The following is a 15738-nucleotide window of genomic DNA, read 5'->3' as shown; positions in this document are numbered from 1 at the left end:
GAAAGACATGTATCATATGACCTCACTGATATGAGGAATTCTTAATCTCAGGAAACAAACTGAGGGTTGCTGGAGTGGTGGGGGGTGGGAGGGATGGGGTGGCTGGGTGATGGACACTGGGGAGGGTATGTGCTATGGTGAGAGCTGTGAATTGTGCAAGACTGCTGAATCACAGACCTGTACCTCTGGAACAAATAATACGTTACATGTTAAAAGAAAAAGAAGATAGTAGGAAGGGAAAAATGAAGGGGGGGGAATCAGAGGGGGAGATGAACCATGAGAGACTATGGACTCTGAAAAACAAACTGAGGGTTCTAGAGGGGAGGGGGCTAGGGGGATGGGTTAGCCTTGTGATGGGTATTAAAGAGGGCACATTCTGCATGGAGCACTGGGTGTTATATGCAAACAATGAATCATGGAACACTACATCAAAAACTAATGATGTAATGTATGGTGATTAACATAACATAATAAAAAATAAATAAAAAAAAAAGAAAAGATCATCTATCAACTCGGGGTCTTTGCTGACTCATCTCTCAGCCATCCCCGGGCCCTGCCGTGCGGCCCCGCTGCTGCGTCTGACGGTTGGCTCTGTCCCTCATTCTGCCTGGGAAGTCACTCTCCTGTTTTTCTTCATCCCTCGGCCACTTCTTACCATTTGCTTTCAGGATCCCTCGTGGTCCCCACACTTGAATGCTGACATGGTGCACACCCCATCTCTCCCCCGCCTGTCCTGCTGGCTCTGTGGCTCCTGTCACTTTTCCCTGCCCCAGATCTGTATACCCAACTGCTGATTGCAGATGTTCATTTGGCTGTCCCATAAGTCTTAGATTTTCAACATGTCCAAAACGTACTTATTTCTACACAAGCGTCTCCCTCCTACTTCCTCTCTCTGCACTGGGATCCCCTTACACTTGGGTGTCCAAGCCAGAGATCTCGGCACAAGCCTGGACCTCCTTCCTCTCTCCTCCTCGTGCCCATCTGAAGCTCCTGGCTCCACCTTCCTTAACCCCTACCACTGTCTTACCTTAGTCTCCCAGGATTTCTAGTCTTGTAACGGGGTTCTTTTCATCTATTCTCACTGACCACCCCCCTTCTACACATAACTCTATGCTCTCTTCTAGGGAGACATTTCTAAATCAAATCATTTCACTCCCCTACTCAAAATCCTTCATTATGATATTCAAGGCCCTTCATCATCTGGCCCTGCCTCCCTGGGGAATCTCATCACTTAGCCATTTGCAAACTAGGTTCCATTGGTACCATCTTGTTTATGTCTCTGGAACATGCCACACTTGTTCATGGTTGCAGATCTGAACTTCCCCCTTGCCTAGGATGCTCTTCCCACCCAGCCACCCACACACAGTGACCCTTTTACCTGCCTAACTCACACATTCTTCCAAAACCCAGCTGAAGGATCACTTCTCCCAGGCTGGGTTGATCTCTCTTCTTTCATGTGACCATACCACCCAAACTATCACAGCATACATCACATGCTAGTATCTCTCTACTTTGGTTCCTATAATAGATCTTGAGTTCTGTAATAGTAGGGAATTATCTTGGGAGTCCCAGCATGTAGCAGCAGTACCTGGTATAAAGCAGGTGCTCAATACGTGAATAAATGGAAAATTACTGGTTGGTAATGATGCTTAGTAATAGTCCAAAGAAACGCTAGAAATAATTAGAGGGTTTATCTCAATCTTTACTCAGTAAACTTGCTATTATTAACCAGATCATGGATTCATATAGCAGAGGGTCTTCCTGGGCAGAGAACTTTCTATAGGCTGTAACCACCATATGTGGGTATTCTGGAGAGGTCATCACAACCACTGTGACTTGTGTTCAACAAGGAAAAGATATAAAAACCCAGAAAGAGATCTTGGTTTATGAAGTGAAGTGAATATATTCACCACGAATCTCAGATATTAAAACCCGGTATTTTAAAATATGTATGTCTAGCTGACAATTAAGTGTTTTGGCAATGTTTAAATATATGGAATCAATAATTTATGAAATCATCAAACAAGGACTTCTGGGGAAATGGTGGAGTAGGAGGACCCTGAGCTCACTTTGTTGCCCCGGTAAACCTAGATAACACCCACATCAGCATAAATAACTCTGAAAATGACCTAAAGACTGCCAGAACAAACCCCACAACTAAACGTAGAAAAGAGGCTGCAATGAAGAAGAGAGGAAGGGCAGAGAGGTGGTGGGGAGCTAAATGGACTTGTGGGTCTGTTGGTAGAAGAGAGACACCCACGAGCACAGACGGGGGTGCGGAGGGGTAGAAACAGACCCTCTCACAGGGGGCCAGCATGGGGCAGATGAATCCTCCTAACATTTGGCTTTGAAAATGAGATGGGTCAGATTTTGCGAGTTCTTACAACCAGCAGGACTTAAAACCTGGAATTTTAAACATCAGTGGTTCAGCTCTGGGAGAGCTGGGAGGAAGAGAGGAAAGGGAGTCCCCACTGTTAAAGAGACTGCATGACAAACAGCCCCACAGAGATACAGCACAGAAGCTGCAGTTTGAAAAACACCTGGGGCGCACAGGAAAGCGTCATTTACTCGTCTCAGAACCTGTGTTGGAGTGACAGAGATCAGTGGGGGACTTCTCCAGAAACAAAGGAGCTGGCAGGTTCCATTTCCCTCCCCTAGCATAGATACTCTGACACCAGCTGGAACTAACTTACTAACAGCAACCCCCTCATTCTGGCGTGGACATGTCCCCTCCAGCCAGACCTCAGCTCCAGGTCCCCTCACACAGCAGACCTGCACCCCTGCCCACATGCATGTTGCAGATCCACCCTCCCCACCCCAAATGGGCCCTCGGCAGGAGCCCGTCAAAGCGGTGCCACAAGCCTGGTAGTGTGTGCGCGGCCCAGACAAGGGTCAGCACCACTCCAAAAGTGAGTCCTGTGGGAGGGAGATTTGTTTACTCATCACAGAGCCTGTGCTGGAGGGACAGAGATCCTCAGGAGACCCATCCAGGGACAAAGGAGCTGGCAGACACCATTTCCCTCCCCCAGCCCACAGACACCTGTGGGAACAGCACAGCTGGATCGCTCCCCACCGAGGATTCTAACAGCGTGCTCTGCCCCCCACACTCCTCTTCACACACGCCCCTTCCCGCCAGTCCTCCACCTCAGGTCCCCTCCACGGCAGACCTTGCAGACACTGCTAAGACTATGTACCCCGCACCCCCCGCTCTTCTGCAGACCTGCCAGTTCCAACATGCCCTTGGCAGGAGCCCGTCAAAGCGGTGCCACAAGCCTGGCAGTGTGTGCATGGCCCAGACAAGGTTCAGCACCACTCCAAAGTGAGTCCTGTCCCAGGGAGAGGGGAAGATAAGCACACACCTGTCTGACTGTGACCCCAGCAGTGGGCTGAGGGCAGGCAGCTGGTCTGACTGCAGGCCCCACCCACGAACAGAAGCTTCTCCAGGGACGACACAGGGACAGGGCCTGCAGTTTGGTGCTACTGCATCTCCGGCAAATGCCTGGTCTGACTCAACTCCAGCCCAAGGCAGCCCCGGAGCAGCCCACTAACACCACGGGCACCAGACTCTGCCCACAACAGGCAAGGAGCCATCGCAGACAACAGGACTGAAGGCAAACACATCCCAGCCACAACGGGAGGACACCCCTGGGGCAACACACATAGGAGACACCCCCTGAAGCACCAGGTTCTGGAGAACAGACATTGCACTGCAGGACCTCTTCATAAAGCCACTACTTTCAAGTGCAGGAGACGGAGCTGACTTTCCTAACACAGAGAAACAGACAACGCAAGAGACAGAATGAGGAGACAGAGGAATATGTCCCAAATCAAAGAACAGGACAAAATCAGAGTAGGAGACCTAAGCGAAACGGAGGTAAGTAATATGTCTGATAGCGAATTTAAAGTAATGCTCATAAAGATGCTCGCTAGAATTGAGAAAAGAGTGGAGACCTCAGTGAGACCCTCAACAAAGATAGAAAACATAAAAAGAACCATCAGAATGAAGAACTCAATAACTGAAATTAAAAATACACCAGAGGGGGCGCCTGGGTGGCTCAGTTGGTTAAGCGACTGCCTTCAGCTCAGGTCATGATCCTGGAGTCCCAGGATCGAGTCCCGCATCAGGCTCCTTGCTCAGCGGGGAGTCTGCTTCTCCCTCTCCTCCTCCTCCCTCTCATGCTCTTTATCTCTCATTCTTTCTCTCTCAAATAAATAAATAAAATCTTTAAAAAAAAAAAATACACCAGAGGGTATAAATAGATTAGAGGAAGAAGAACAGATCAGTGACCTGGAAGACATGTAATCAAAAGCCATCAAGCTGGACAAGACAAAGAAAAAAGAGTAATAAAAAACGAGAACAGGTTAAGAGAACTCAGGGACACCATCAAGTATAATAACAGTCACATGATAGTGATTCCAGAAGAAGAACAGAGAGAAAAGGGGGCAGAATATTTATTTCAAGAAATAATAGCTGAAAACTTCCTGAATCTGGGGAAGGAAACAGAAATCCAGATCCAGGAGGTAGAGAGAGCCCCCCCCCCAAAAAAAATCAACCCAAGGAGATCTGCACCAAGACATGTAATTAAAATGTCAAAAAGAAGTGATCAAGAGAATTTTAGATGCAGCAAGAGGAAGGAAAACAGTTGCATGCAATGGAAACCCCGTAAGGCTATCAGCTGATTATGCAGCAGAAACTATGCAGGCCAGAAGAGAGAGGCATGATCAATTCAAAGTGCTGAAAGGAAAAACCTGCAACCAAGAATATTCTATCCAGCAAGGCTCTCATTCAGAACAGAGGGAGAGATAAAGAGTTTCTCAGACAAATGAAAGTTAAAGGGGTTCACAACCACTAAATCAACCCTACAAGAAATGTTAAAGGGGACTCATTGTGGGTTTTTTTGGTTTTTAAATTTATTTATTTTTATTTAAATTCAATTAACATATAATGTATTACTGGTTTCACAGGTAGAGGTCAGTGATTCATCAGTCTTATGTAATACCTAGTACTCATTATAATGAAAATGAAAACACAATGGTCCAAAATCTTTGGGATGCAGCAAAAGTGGTTCTAAGGGGAAGTTTATAGCAATACAGGTCTACCTCAACAAAGAAGAAAAATCTCAGACAACTTAACTTTACAACTAAAGGAACTAGAAAAAGAAGAACAAACAAAACTCAAAACTAGTAGAAGGAAGGAAATAATAAAGATCAGAGCAGAAATAAACAAAATAGAAACTAAAAAAACAATAGTACAGATCAATGAAACCAAGAGACAGTTCTTTGAAAAGATCAACAAAATTGATAAACTTTTGGCCAGAGTCATCTTAAAAAAAAAAAAAAAGAGGGCTCAAATAAACAAAATAAGAAATGAAAGAGGAGAAATACAACTAACATCACAGAAATACAAAGGATTATAAGAGAATATTATGAAAAATTATATGCTAACAAATTGGACAACCTAGGAGAAATGCATAAATTCCTCGAAACTTATAACCTCCCAAAACTAAATCAGGGAGAAATAGAAACTCTGATCAGACTATCAGCAATGAAATTGAATCAGTAATCAAAAATCTCCCAAAAACCAAAAGTCCAGGACCAGACGGCTTCACAGGCGAATTCTACCAAACATTTAAAGAAGAGTTAATACCTATTCTTCAAGCTATTCAAAAAAATTGAAGAGGAAAGAAAGCTAAATTCATAGTATGAGACCAGCATTACCCTGATAACAAAATGACAGAAAGATACTACAAAAGAAGAGAACTGTAGGTCAATATCTCTGGTGAACATATATGCAAAAATCCTCAACAAAGTATTAGCAAACTGAATCCAACAATACACTAAAAAAAATCATTCACCATGATCAAGTGGGATTTATTCCCAGGATACAATGGTGGTTCAATATTTGCAAATCATTCAACATGATTCATCACCTCAACAAGAGAAAGGATAAAAAACATATGGTCATATCAATAAACACACAAAAAATCATTTGACAAAGTACAACATCCATTCATGATAAAGACTCTCAACAAAGTAGGTTTAGAGGGAACATACCTCAACATAATAAAGGCCATATATGAAAAACCCACAGGTAATACCATCCTAAATGCAGAAAAACTGAGACCTTTTCCTCTATGGTCAAACAAGACAAGGATGTCTACTCTCACCACTTTTGTTCAATATAGTACTGGAAGTCCTAGCCACAGTAATTAGACAAGAAAAAAGGAATGGGGCGCCTGGGTGGCTCAGTTGGTTAAGCGACTGCCTTCGGCTCAGGTCATGATCCTGGAGTCCCGGGATCGAGTCCCGCATCAGGCTCCCTGCTCGGCGGGGAGTCTGCTTCTCCCTCTGACCCTCCTCCCTCTCATGCTCTCTGTCTCTTATCCTCTCTGTCTCAAATAAATAAATAAAATCTTAAAAAAAAAAAAAAGAAAAAAGGAATAAAAGATATCCAAATTGGTAAGGATGTTTGCAGAATGACATGATACTATACATAAAAAATCATAAAGACTCCACCAAAAAGCTACTAGAACTGATAAAGGAATTCAGTAAGGTTGTATGATATAAAATCAATATACAGAAATCCATTGTATTTCTATACCCTAAGAATGAAGTAGCAGTAAGAGAAATTAAGAAAATAGTCCCATTTACAAAAGCACCCAAAATAATAAAATATCTAGGAATAAACTTAACAAAGCAGGTGAAAGACCTGTACTTTGACTATAAATGATAAAACACTGATGAAATAAATTTAAGATGACATGAACAAATGGAAAGATATTCCATGCACATGGACAGGAAGAACAAATATTGCTAAAATATTTATACTACCCAAAGCAATCTACACATTAATGCAATCCCTATCAAAATACCAACAGGGCGCCTGGGTGGCTCAGATGGTTAAGCGTCTGCCTTTGGCTCAGGTCATGATCCCAGGGTCCTGGGATCGAGTCCCGCATCGGGCTCTCTGCTCCTTGGGAGCCTGCTTCTCCCTCTGCCTCTCTGTCTCTCTGTCTCTCATGAATAAATAAATAAAAATTTAAAAAAAATTATCATTAAAAAAAAAATACCAACAGCATTTTTCACAGAATGAGAACAATCAATCCTAAATTCGCAGAAGACCCCAAAAAGCCAAAGCAATCTTGAAGAAGAAGAACAAAGCTGGAGGCATCACAATCTGAGATTTCAAGATATACTACAAATCAGTAGTAATCAAAACAATATGGTACTGACACAAAAATAGACACATAGAGGGGCGCCTGGGTGGCTCATTCGATTAGGTGTCCAACTCTTGATTTTGGCTCAGGTCATGATCTCAGGGTCGTGAGATCAGGCCCTGTGCATCGGCCCCATGCTCTGTGGAGCCTACTGGGGATTCTCTCTCTCTCTCTCCCTGTGCCCATCCTTGCCACTCATGCTCTGTCTCTCTAAAAAAAAAAAAAAGATACACAGATCAATACAACAGAATAGCGAGCTCAGAAATAAACCCACAATTATATGGTCAATTAATTTTCAACAAAGGAGGCAAGAATATGCAATGGGAAAAAGTCGCTTCAACAAATGGTCTTGGGAAAACTGGACAGCAACATGCAAAAGAATGAAACTGCTTTCTTATGCCATACACGAAAATAAACTCAAAATGGATTAAAGACCTAAATGTGAAAACCTGAAACCATAAAAATCCTAGAAGAGAGCACAGGCAGTAATGTCTCTGACATCAGCCATACTAACTTCTTTTTAGATATTTCTCCTGAGGCAGGGGAAACAAAAGCAAAAATAAACCAACAGGACTACATCAAAATAAAAAGCTTCTGCACAGCAAAGGAAACCATCGACAAAACTAAACAACCACCTACTGAATGGGAGAAGATATTTGCAAATGACATATCTGATAAAGGTTAACATCCGAAACACATAAAGAATTTATACATCTCAATTCCAAAACCCCCAAATAATCTCATTAAAAAATGGACAGAAGACATGAACAGATATTTCTCCAAAGAAGACATGCAGATGGTCAATAGATACATGGAAAGATGCCTAACATCACTCATCATCAGGGAAAGACAAATCAAAACCACAATGAGATCACACCTCACACCTGTCAGAATGGCTAAAATCCAAAACACAAGAAACGACAGGTGTTGGTGAGGATGTGGGGAAAAAAGGAACCCTCGCGTACTATTAGTGGGAATGCAAACTGGTGCAGCCACTGTGGAAAACAGTATGGAGGTTCCTTGAAAAATTAAAAGAACTACCATATGATCCAGTAATTCCACTATAGGGTATTTACCCAAAAAATACAAGAACACTAATTCAAAAAGATATATGCACCCTTATGTTTATCACAGCATTATTTACAATAGCCAAATTATGGAAGCAGCCCAAGTGTCCACAGAGGAATGGATAAAGAAGATGTGGTCTGTATATACAATGGAATACTACTCAGTCATAAAAAAAATGAAATCTTGGGCGCCTGGGTGGCTCAGTCGGTTAAGCGACTGCCTTCGGCTCAGGTCATGATCCCAGAGTCCCTGGATGGAATCCCACATCTGGCTCCCTGCTCAGTGGGGAGTTTGCTTCTCCCTCTGACCCTCTCTCCTCTCATGCTCTCTCTCACTCTCTCTCTCAAATAAATAAATAAAATCTTTAAAAAAAAAGAAATCTTACCATTTGCAACAACATGGGTGGATCTAGAGGGTATAATGTTAAATGAAGTCAGTCAGAGAAAGAAAATACTGTATGATTTCACTCATATGTGTAATTTAAGAAACAAAACAAATGAACAAAGGAAATAAAAAGACAAACCAAGAAAGAGACTCTTAATTGTAGAGAACACACTGCTGGTTACCGGGGGGGGGTGGGGGGGGGTGGGGGGGCGTGGATGAAACAGGTGAAGGGGATGAAGAGTACACGAACCTTGATGAGCACTGAATAATGATAGAATTGTTGAATTATTACATTGTATCCCAGAAACTAATTCAACACTTTATGTTAACTATACTGGATTTAAAATAAAATAAATAAAATAAACTATTCCATTTCAATTTTTGCTGATTTTGTCAATGTAATAATAATCATAGTGCTAATATAAATAATTCATTGAATACTTTCTTTGTGCCAGCTCTCATGCTTTAAATGCATTATCTCATTTAGCACAAAGCCCCTCAAGGTAGGCACTACCATTATTCCCAATTTAAAGATAAGGAAATCTAGGCACTTAAAAAATGTATTATGTCTAAGGCCATTTAGATTGATCTATCCAATTTTTTTTTTCTTTTTGATAGTATTTTCATTAACCCTATAGTTGGTGAGAGTTGGAAATAGAGGAAAGAAAATCTGCATTAGAAGAGTTTCTGTTGTGCATTACATTACATTTTGAAGAGTAAATGACTCTCCACTTTAGGATTGCTATATAGTTTTACCTCCAGACCTTTCATTATATAGTCAAGACACGTATTGCAATTTTGCAGAATTTCAAGGACTCCTGCAGAGGTGGTTATTCGCAAAGTATCCAGTTTGTTTTGTATTTTTAACATTATTTCTCTCCACATGGAAATCACATGAGAGAAGAGTTTTGCTTCTGCTGGGAGCTGCCTTTAGAAAGAAAAGTAGAGATAATTTTATCTTTTGAAGTTACTATAATTAAAATCTATAATCTAAATGCATTTTCCACAGAATATTGTTCAATTTTTAAAATGTTATGACCTGTTTTATTTTTGCTGATCATTAGTTGAAGATAGTTTATAGTGTTTACTATGTATGGTGATGTACACGGTAGGAAATACCAGGATAAATCAGACATGCGTCCATCATTTAACAAGATTATACTTAGTGAGAGGTGTAAGATAGGCATACACAAGTTCTACATAAAGTAAAAGTGACCTGTGTCCTAGGAAATGTAATAAAACAAAGGCTACTGAAATTCTAGAGGAAATGGGATCTGGAGAGTGCTTCTTGAGAAGAAGCTACTGATCTTGGAGAAGCGATTTTTGGCATTAGAACTGCCCAACGTCCCCTAGAGGGCACCGTCACCTGTGCGTGAGCACCTGTGGTCCCCGTAACTGCGTGTTCTCGTACTTCTCTGCTCTGCTACTAAAGGATGCTTCAGAGCTCTCCAGAGAAGAGGTGAGGCCTAGTTTCTAACGCCCCAAGCCCCAGGGCAATCAATACACGTCAAGCTCTTCCACTAGCCCCCTCCCTTACCCCCCGCCAATTATCCCAGTCCCCATTTTGGGCGATGGGCCTAAAAATTTCTTCAACGCAGTAAAAATCCTACTGGGGAGGAGCCTTCAACCTCCCCTCTGTTGGGCACCCTCCCAACACCCACAGGAGGCTCTGGTGTGACCTCACAGTGAGTATGGTGGGAGGGGAATGGACAGCATTCCCTTTGAACAATTCTCCTTGCTAATGAATCTCTCTTCCCCTTCCTCTTTTTCACACCCCCCCCGGTAGGAGTGCCCCCCATCCTTCTCCACTAGTCAAAGGCAGGTCCATTACAGATCCGTGTCTTCTTTCCTTTAGCACTCTTGTACAGGACTCCAGCAACACTTCATTAAGAGCCCCCTTTTCTCTCGCAAATCCTGTGAAGAACAACTTGGTGACATTCTGAACTAGGGGTCTTATCTTTCCATCAATTAAGAAATCTTTAGGAAAGAGTAATATTGAAGTTCGAGTTTAAGGCAGTAAGTTGTTATAATCACAAAGGGTACATTCCTTAGGTATGTGGTTTCACCTCTGGGAACTCTAGAATAACTATGGATAGAAGAAACTAAAGCATTCATATGACAAGAAATACACATGTATAACGAAAATGGATATTGTTCCCTGCAAAGCAGTACTCGCATCTAAACAGTTTTCTTTTGTGAGCCTCTCATAGCTCCCCTTTGCCCCTAAAATAAAATTCACAACAATTAACCTGATATTGAAGGTCTTCTATCATCTGCTCTAATATACCTTATAAATACACGCTCTACGACTTCCTACCTTATTTCAGAATGGCTTCTATACTAGCTTGCATGATTTATGGTCAACACTTTAAATTCTGTCCAGATAATACATGTGTCAGAACTTACGTACTATTAAGACCAGTCACTTTAAAGAGAGACCAATTAATTTGAATGCTATGAATAAAAAGAAAAGGTAGAATTTTCACCAACTGTCTTTGACCTCCATTCTTTCACATGGTCCAAAGTAAGAAACTACCATTCATGTATGAATGCTATTTAAAACATGTTTATTATTCATATCAAAACCACACTAATATTCTAGAACTAAACAGACACACAGTATTGTGGTTTAGGGATTACAATGACCTGACACTCCTTTCCCAGTCCTTAATAGTTTTATATCAATAATTGAGAAATAGGACTTTAAAAAAAAAAAAAGATGATCCTTACGATCTTCCATGAAAAACAAATTCAGATTATACTCCTGTGCCCATTGGTGGATTATTTTAGAGCGTATATTGAAGAAATGACTTCTCAGGGATTATAGGCAATAAATACCCACCATGCATTTTTTTTTAACCTCTTCATGGCTTTTTTTACCTTTGTATTTCTACAGAATGAAAGATTGGTTCAAGATAAAGCCAATTTCTTTGACAATTCATCCATTCCTCAAGAGTATGAGAGAAGAGAGTCAAGTTCTGATCCCACTCATCCACAAGATCCTATAAGATGAACACACACATTCATAAAGTCTAAAGATTCGTTTAGTAAAAATACTGACATCAAAAGTGATTATCAGTCACTGACATACAGACAGTATTATGGAGGGTCACATAAATAAATGTAAATCTAATTACATTTAGTTTTGGGAGACATTTGATATGTTCTGTCCATGCAATTTTCTGTTTTATTTTTTATATAACATACAAATATTTTTTAATATATGCATATTTTATTTAATTTTTTAAAATTTAAATTCAATTAATTAACATACAGTGTATTGTTCGTTTCAGAGGTAGAGGTCAGTGATTCATCAGTCTTATATAACACCCAGTGCTCATTCCATCATGTGTCCTCCTTAATGCCCATCACCCAGTTACCCCATCCCTCCACCCCCCTCCCCTCCAGCAACCTTCAGTTTGTTTCCCATGATTAAGAGTCTCTTACGGTTTGTCTCTGTCTCTGATTTCATCTTGTTTTATTTTTTCCTCCTCTGTTTTGTTTCTTAAATTCCACATGAGTGAGATCATGATAATTGTCTTTCTCTGATTTTTTCGTTTAGCATAATACCCTCTAGTTCCATCCACATTGTTGCAAATGGCAAGATTTCTTTCCTTTTTTTGATGGCAGAGTAGTATTCCATTGTGTGTGTGTATATATATGTGTGTGTGTGTATATATATATATATATATATATATATACCACATCTTTACCCATTCATCTGTCGATGGACATCTGGGCTCTTTCAATGGTTTGGCTATTGTGGACACTGCTGCTATAAACACTGGGGTGCATTTGCCCCTTCAGATCACTACATTTGTATCTTTGGGGTAAATACTTAGTAGTGCAATTGCTGGGTCATAGGGTAGCTCTATTTTTAACAAATATTTTTTTGGTATGTATATTGTTTCAGTCCTTTCTTTAAATATTTTTGTACATCCGTACATGCAATATCTTTAACAGTTTACATCAATGCAACCATATTATACACATTGTTTTGTGACTTGTTTTTTTTTTAACTTAATTGTATGTTTGAGAGGCTTTACATTAGTACTAAAAGGTTTTCTTCATTCTTTTAATTAAAAACAAACAAACAAACAAACATTGTGTGGCTATAACATCTTTTTCCAGCTTGTATGTTTATTTTTTTTTTTAATTTATTTATTTGACAGAAAGAGAGATAGAGCAGGAACACAAGCAGGGGGAGTGGGAGAGGGAGAGGCAGGCTTCCCACCGAGCAGGGAGCCCGATGTGGGGCTTGATCCCAGGACTCTGGGATCATGACCCGAGCCGAAGGCAGACGCTTAACGACTAAGCCACCCAGGCGCCCCGCTTGTATGTTTATTAAAGTAAGAGGAAAATGGTTAAAAATCAATTAGTACTAAAATGCCTGGAAACCAGCAGACTGGCCCATCCCCTAACTTGGACTCCTCGGAGGGAACCACGTGTAACTCATTTAGATCTCCTTTCTGCTATGCACCTCCCTATTTCATTTAAACTCTATTTTATATTTCAATAACTTTATTGAGGTATAAGTGACATACAGTAAATGGCACCTCTTTAAATTGCACAATTTAATGTTTTGACATCTGTTTAAAACTGTGAAGCAATCACCACAATCAAGATAATGAACACATCCATTACCCTGGAAAGGTTTCTTGTGCCCTGATGCAGTCCCTTCCTCCAACTCCAGCCTATTCCCATCCCTAGGCAACCACTGATCTACTTTCTGAAACCAAAGCCTAGTTGGCATTTTTTAGAATTCTCTATGAATGAAACCATATAGTATGTACTCTTTCTGGTCTGACTTCTTTCACTCAGCATAATTATTTTGAGATTCATTCATGTTGTTGCATATGTATTTCTTTTTTTTACAGCTGAGTAGTAGTCCACCATATAGATAGACAATGATATATTTACCATCCAGCAGGTGTACACCTGGGTTGCTTCCTGTTTTTCACTATTACAAATAAAGCTGCTATGAATATTCAGGTATAAGTCTTTGTATGGACATAAGCTTTCCTTTCTTTGGGGTAAATATCTACAAGTGGAATGCCTACATCATGTGGTAGGTCTATTTTTTAACTTTTAGTAAACCTTTGAAGTGATCGTAACATTTTACCTTTCACACAGCAGTGTGCAAGAGTTCCCTGTTCCGCTGCATCCTCACCAACACTGGGGATGATCAGTCTTTTTAGTTTTAGTCAATCCATAAGGTGTGTAGTGGTACCTCATTGGGATTCTAATTTTTCCCTGAGGAATAATGAAGTGAAGCATCTTTGCATATGTTTATTTCCCATCTAAATATTTTCTTTGGTGAAGTGTCTGCTTAAATCTGTTGCCCATTTCTTTACTTTTTTTATTTTGAGAATTCTTTATATATTCTTGAAACAAGTCCTTTACCAAATACAAGCTTTGCAAATATTTCCTTCCAGTCTTAGCTTGTATTTTTTCCCCTTGATATTAAGTGTCTTTTGAAGGGCACAAGTTTTTAATTTTTAATAGAAATCCTTCTATTGATCACTCTTTTGGTGTCATATTGGAGAAAACTGTCTAGCCCAAGGTCACAAAAATTTTCTCTGATGTTTTCTTCCCAATGTTTCAAAAATTTCTTCTGATGTTTTAGGTTTTGCATTTAGGCCAATGATCCATTCCTGAGTTAAAGTTTATAAATGCTACAAGACATAGCTTGAAGGATTTTTAAAAATTTGTTTTGCATGCAACTGTCCGATTTGCCAGCTCCATTTCTAAAAAGACTTCTTTCCAGAATTGTCTTTAAACTTTTGTTGACAATCACATGTCCATATATATGTGGGTCTATTTCTGTACTCTCTATTCTGTTCCATTTTGCTATCTTTAAACCAATATAAAACTGACAATAAGTCTTAAAACCAGGTAGTGTTGATCTGCCAGCTTTGTTCTTCTTTTTCAAAATTATTTAAATTCACTAACTTCTCTCCTGCAATGTCTAATCTGCTGTCAATCTCATCTGGTGTATAGTTCATGTCAGATATTATAGTTTTCATCTGTAGAAGTTTGACTTTGGTCTTCATATTTGTATTTGGTCTGTATTATCTTCTACATATCTACTTTTAAACATATGGTATAGAGTTAAAATAATTGTTGCAGGGGCACCTGGGTGGCTCAGTCGGTTAAGCGCCTGCCTTTGGCTCAGGTCATGATCCCGGGGCCCTGGGATCGAGTCCCGTGTCGGGCTCCCGGCTCAGCAGGAAGCCTGCTTCTCCCTTTCCCTCTGTTGCTTCCCCTGATCATGCTCTCTGTCAAATAAATAAAATCTTTAAAAAAAAAAAATCATTTCACTGTCCTCATCTAATTCTGACATCTGTGTCACTTCTGGATCAGTTTCCTTTGGTAAACTTTAGATGTTTCATACTGAAACATCTAAAATGAAAACATATTCATTAATATTCAGACTCTTCACCGACTGAGCCACCCAGGTGCCCCTATTTTTGTATTCCCATAAATATTCTTGGACTTTGTTCTGAGTGCTGTTAAATTACTTAGAAACAGTTTCATCAGCTGGGGGTTTGCTTTTAAGAGCTGTAGAGCAGCATTTAGTTTACTGTGGCAAGATCCTTTCCAGTGCTCCGTCTATAATGCTCACAAATCCTAGTCTCCTGTTGCGGCTGGTGAATATGGGCCCTATTCCCAGCCCTGGGTGAATGGTTCCCTCAGATCCTCTCAAGGGATCATCCCCCTGGTTTCAGGGCATTCCCTGGAATTCACATGCCAGCACTTGGGGCTGCAGAGTACCTGAGTAGGTAGCTTCCACGGCTCCTTGGAGTTCTATCCTCGCTGGTACTTCGCCCTGCAACCTCTGGCCTCCTCTGACTTTCAGCAGCGTCTCCCCCTATCGGGGAGTCGCCAGGCCCAACCGAGGCCTGCACACTCAGGTTGGGGCAACCATGGGGCTCCTCTTGTTTGCTTCTCATCTCTCTAGGATCCTTGTCATTCAATGCCTGATGTCAAGTGTCCTGAAAACCACAGTTCCATTTTTTTCTGTTCTGCTTTGGGTATTTCAGGCAGGACAGTGTATCTTGCTGGAAGC

The 15738-nt window shown here is 40.7% G+C and overlaps 1 protein-coding gene across 1 annotated transcript in view; it reads right to left on the bottom strand.

The window, feature by feature from the left end:
• The window catches only part of DNAH14 (dynein axonemal heavy chain 14), a 305056-nt gene that overhangs the window by 198466 nt on the left and 90852 nt on the right, over positions 1 to 15738 (bottom strand). The window contains exons 20-21 of the mRNA XM_081823173.1: positions 11550 to 11671; positions 9426 to 9597 (exon numbers count right to left, since the gene is read on the bottom strand). Coding sequence (XP_081679299.1) covers positions 9426 to 9597; positions 11550 to 11671 — 294 coding nt within the window. The remainder of the gene's footprint in view (positions 1 to 9425; positions 9598 to 11549; positions 11672 to 15738) is intronic.

Source organism: Leptonychotes weddellii, chromosome 6 (genome assembly GCF_054177405.1).
Source record: "Leptonychotes weddellii isolate Sample4059 chromosome 6, ASM5417740v2, whole genome shotgun sequence".
Lineage (NCBI taxonomy): Eukaryota > Metazoa > Chordata > Mammalia > Carnivora > Phocidae > Leptonychotes > Leptonychotes weddellii.
The sequence above is the reverse complement of the archived record's forward strand: the minus strand, read 5'-3'. Positions and strand labels throughout refer to the sequence as shown.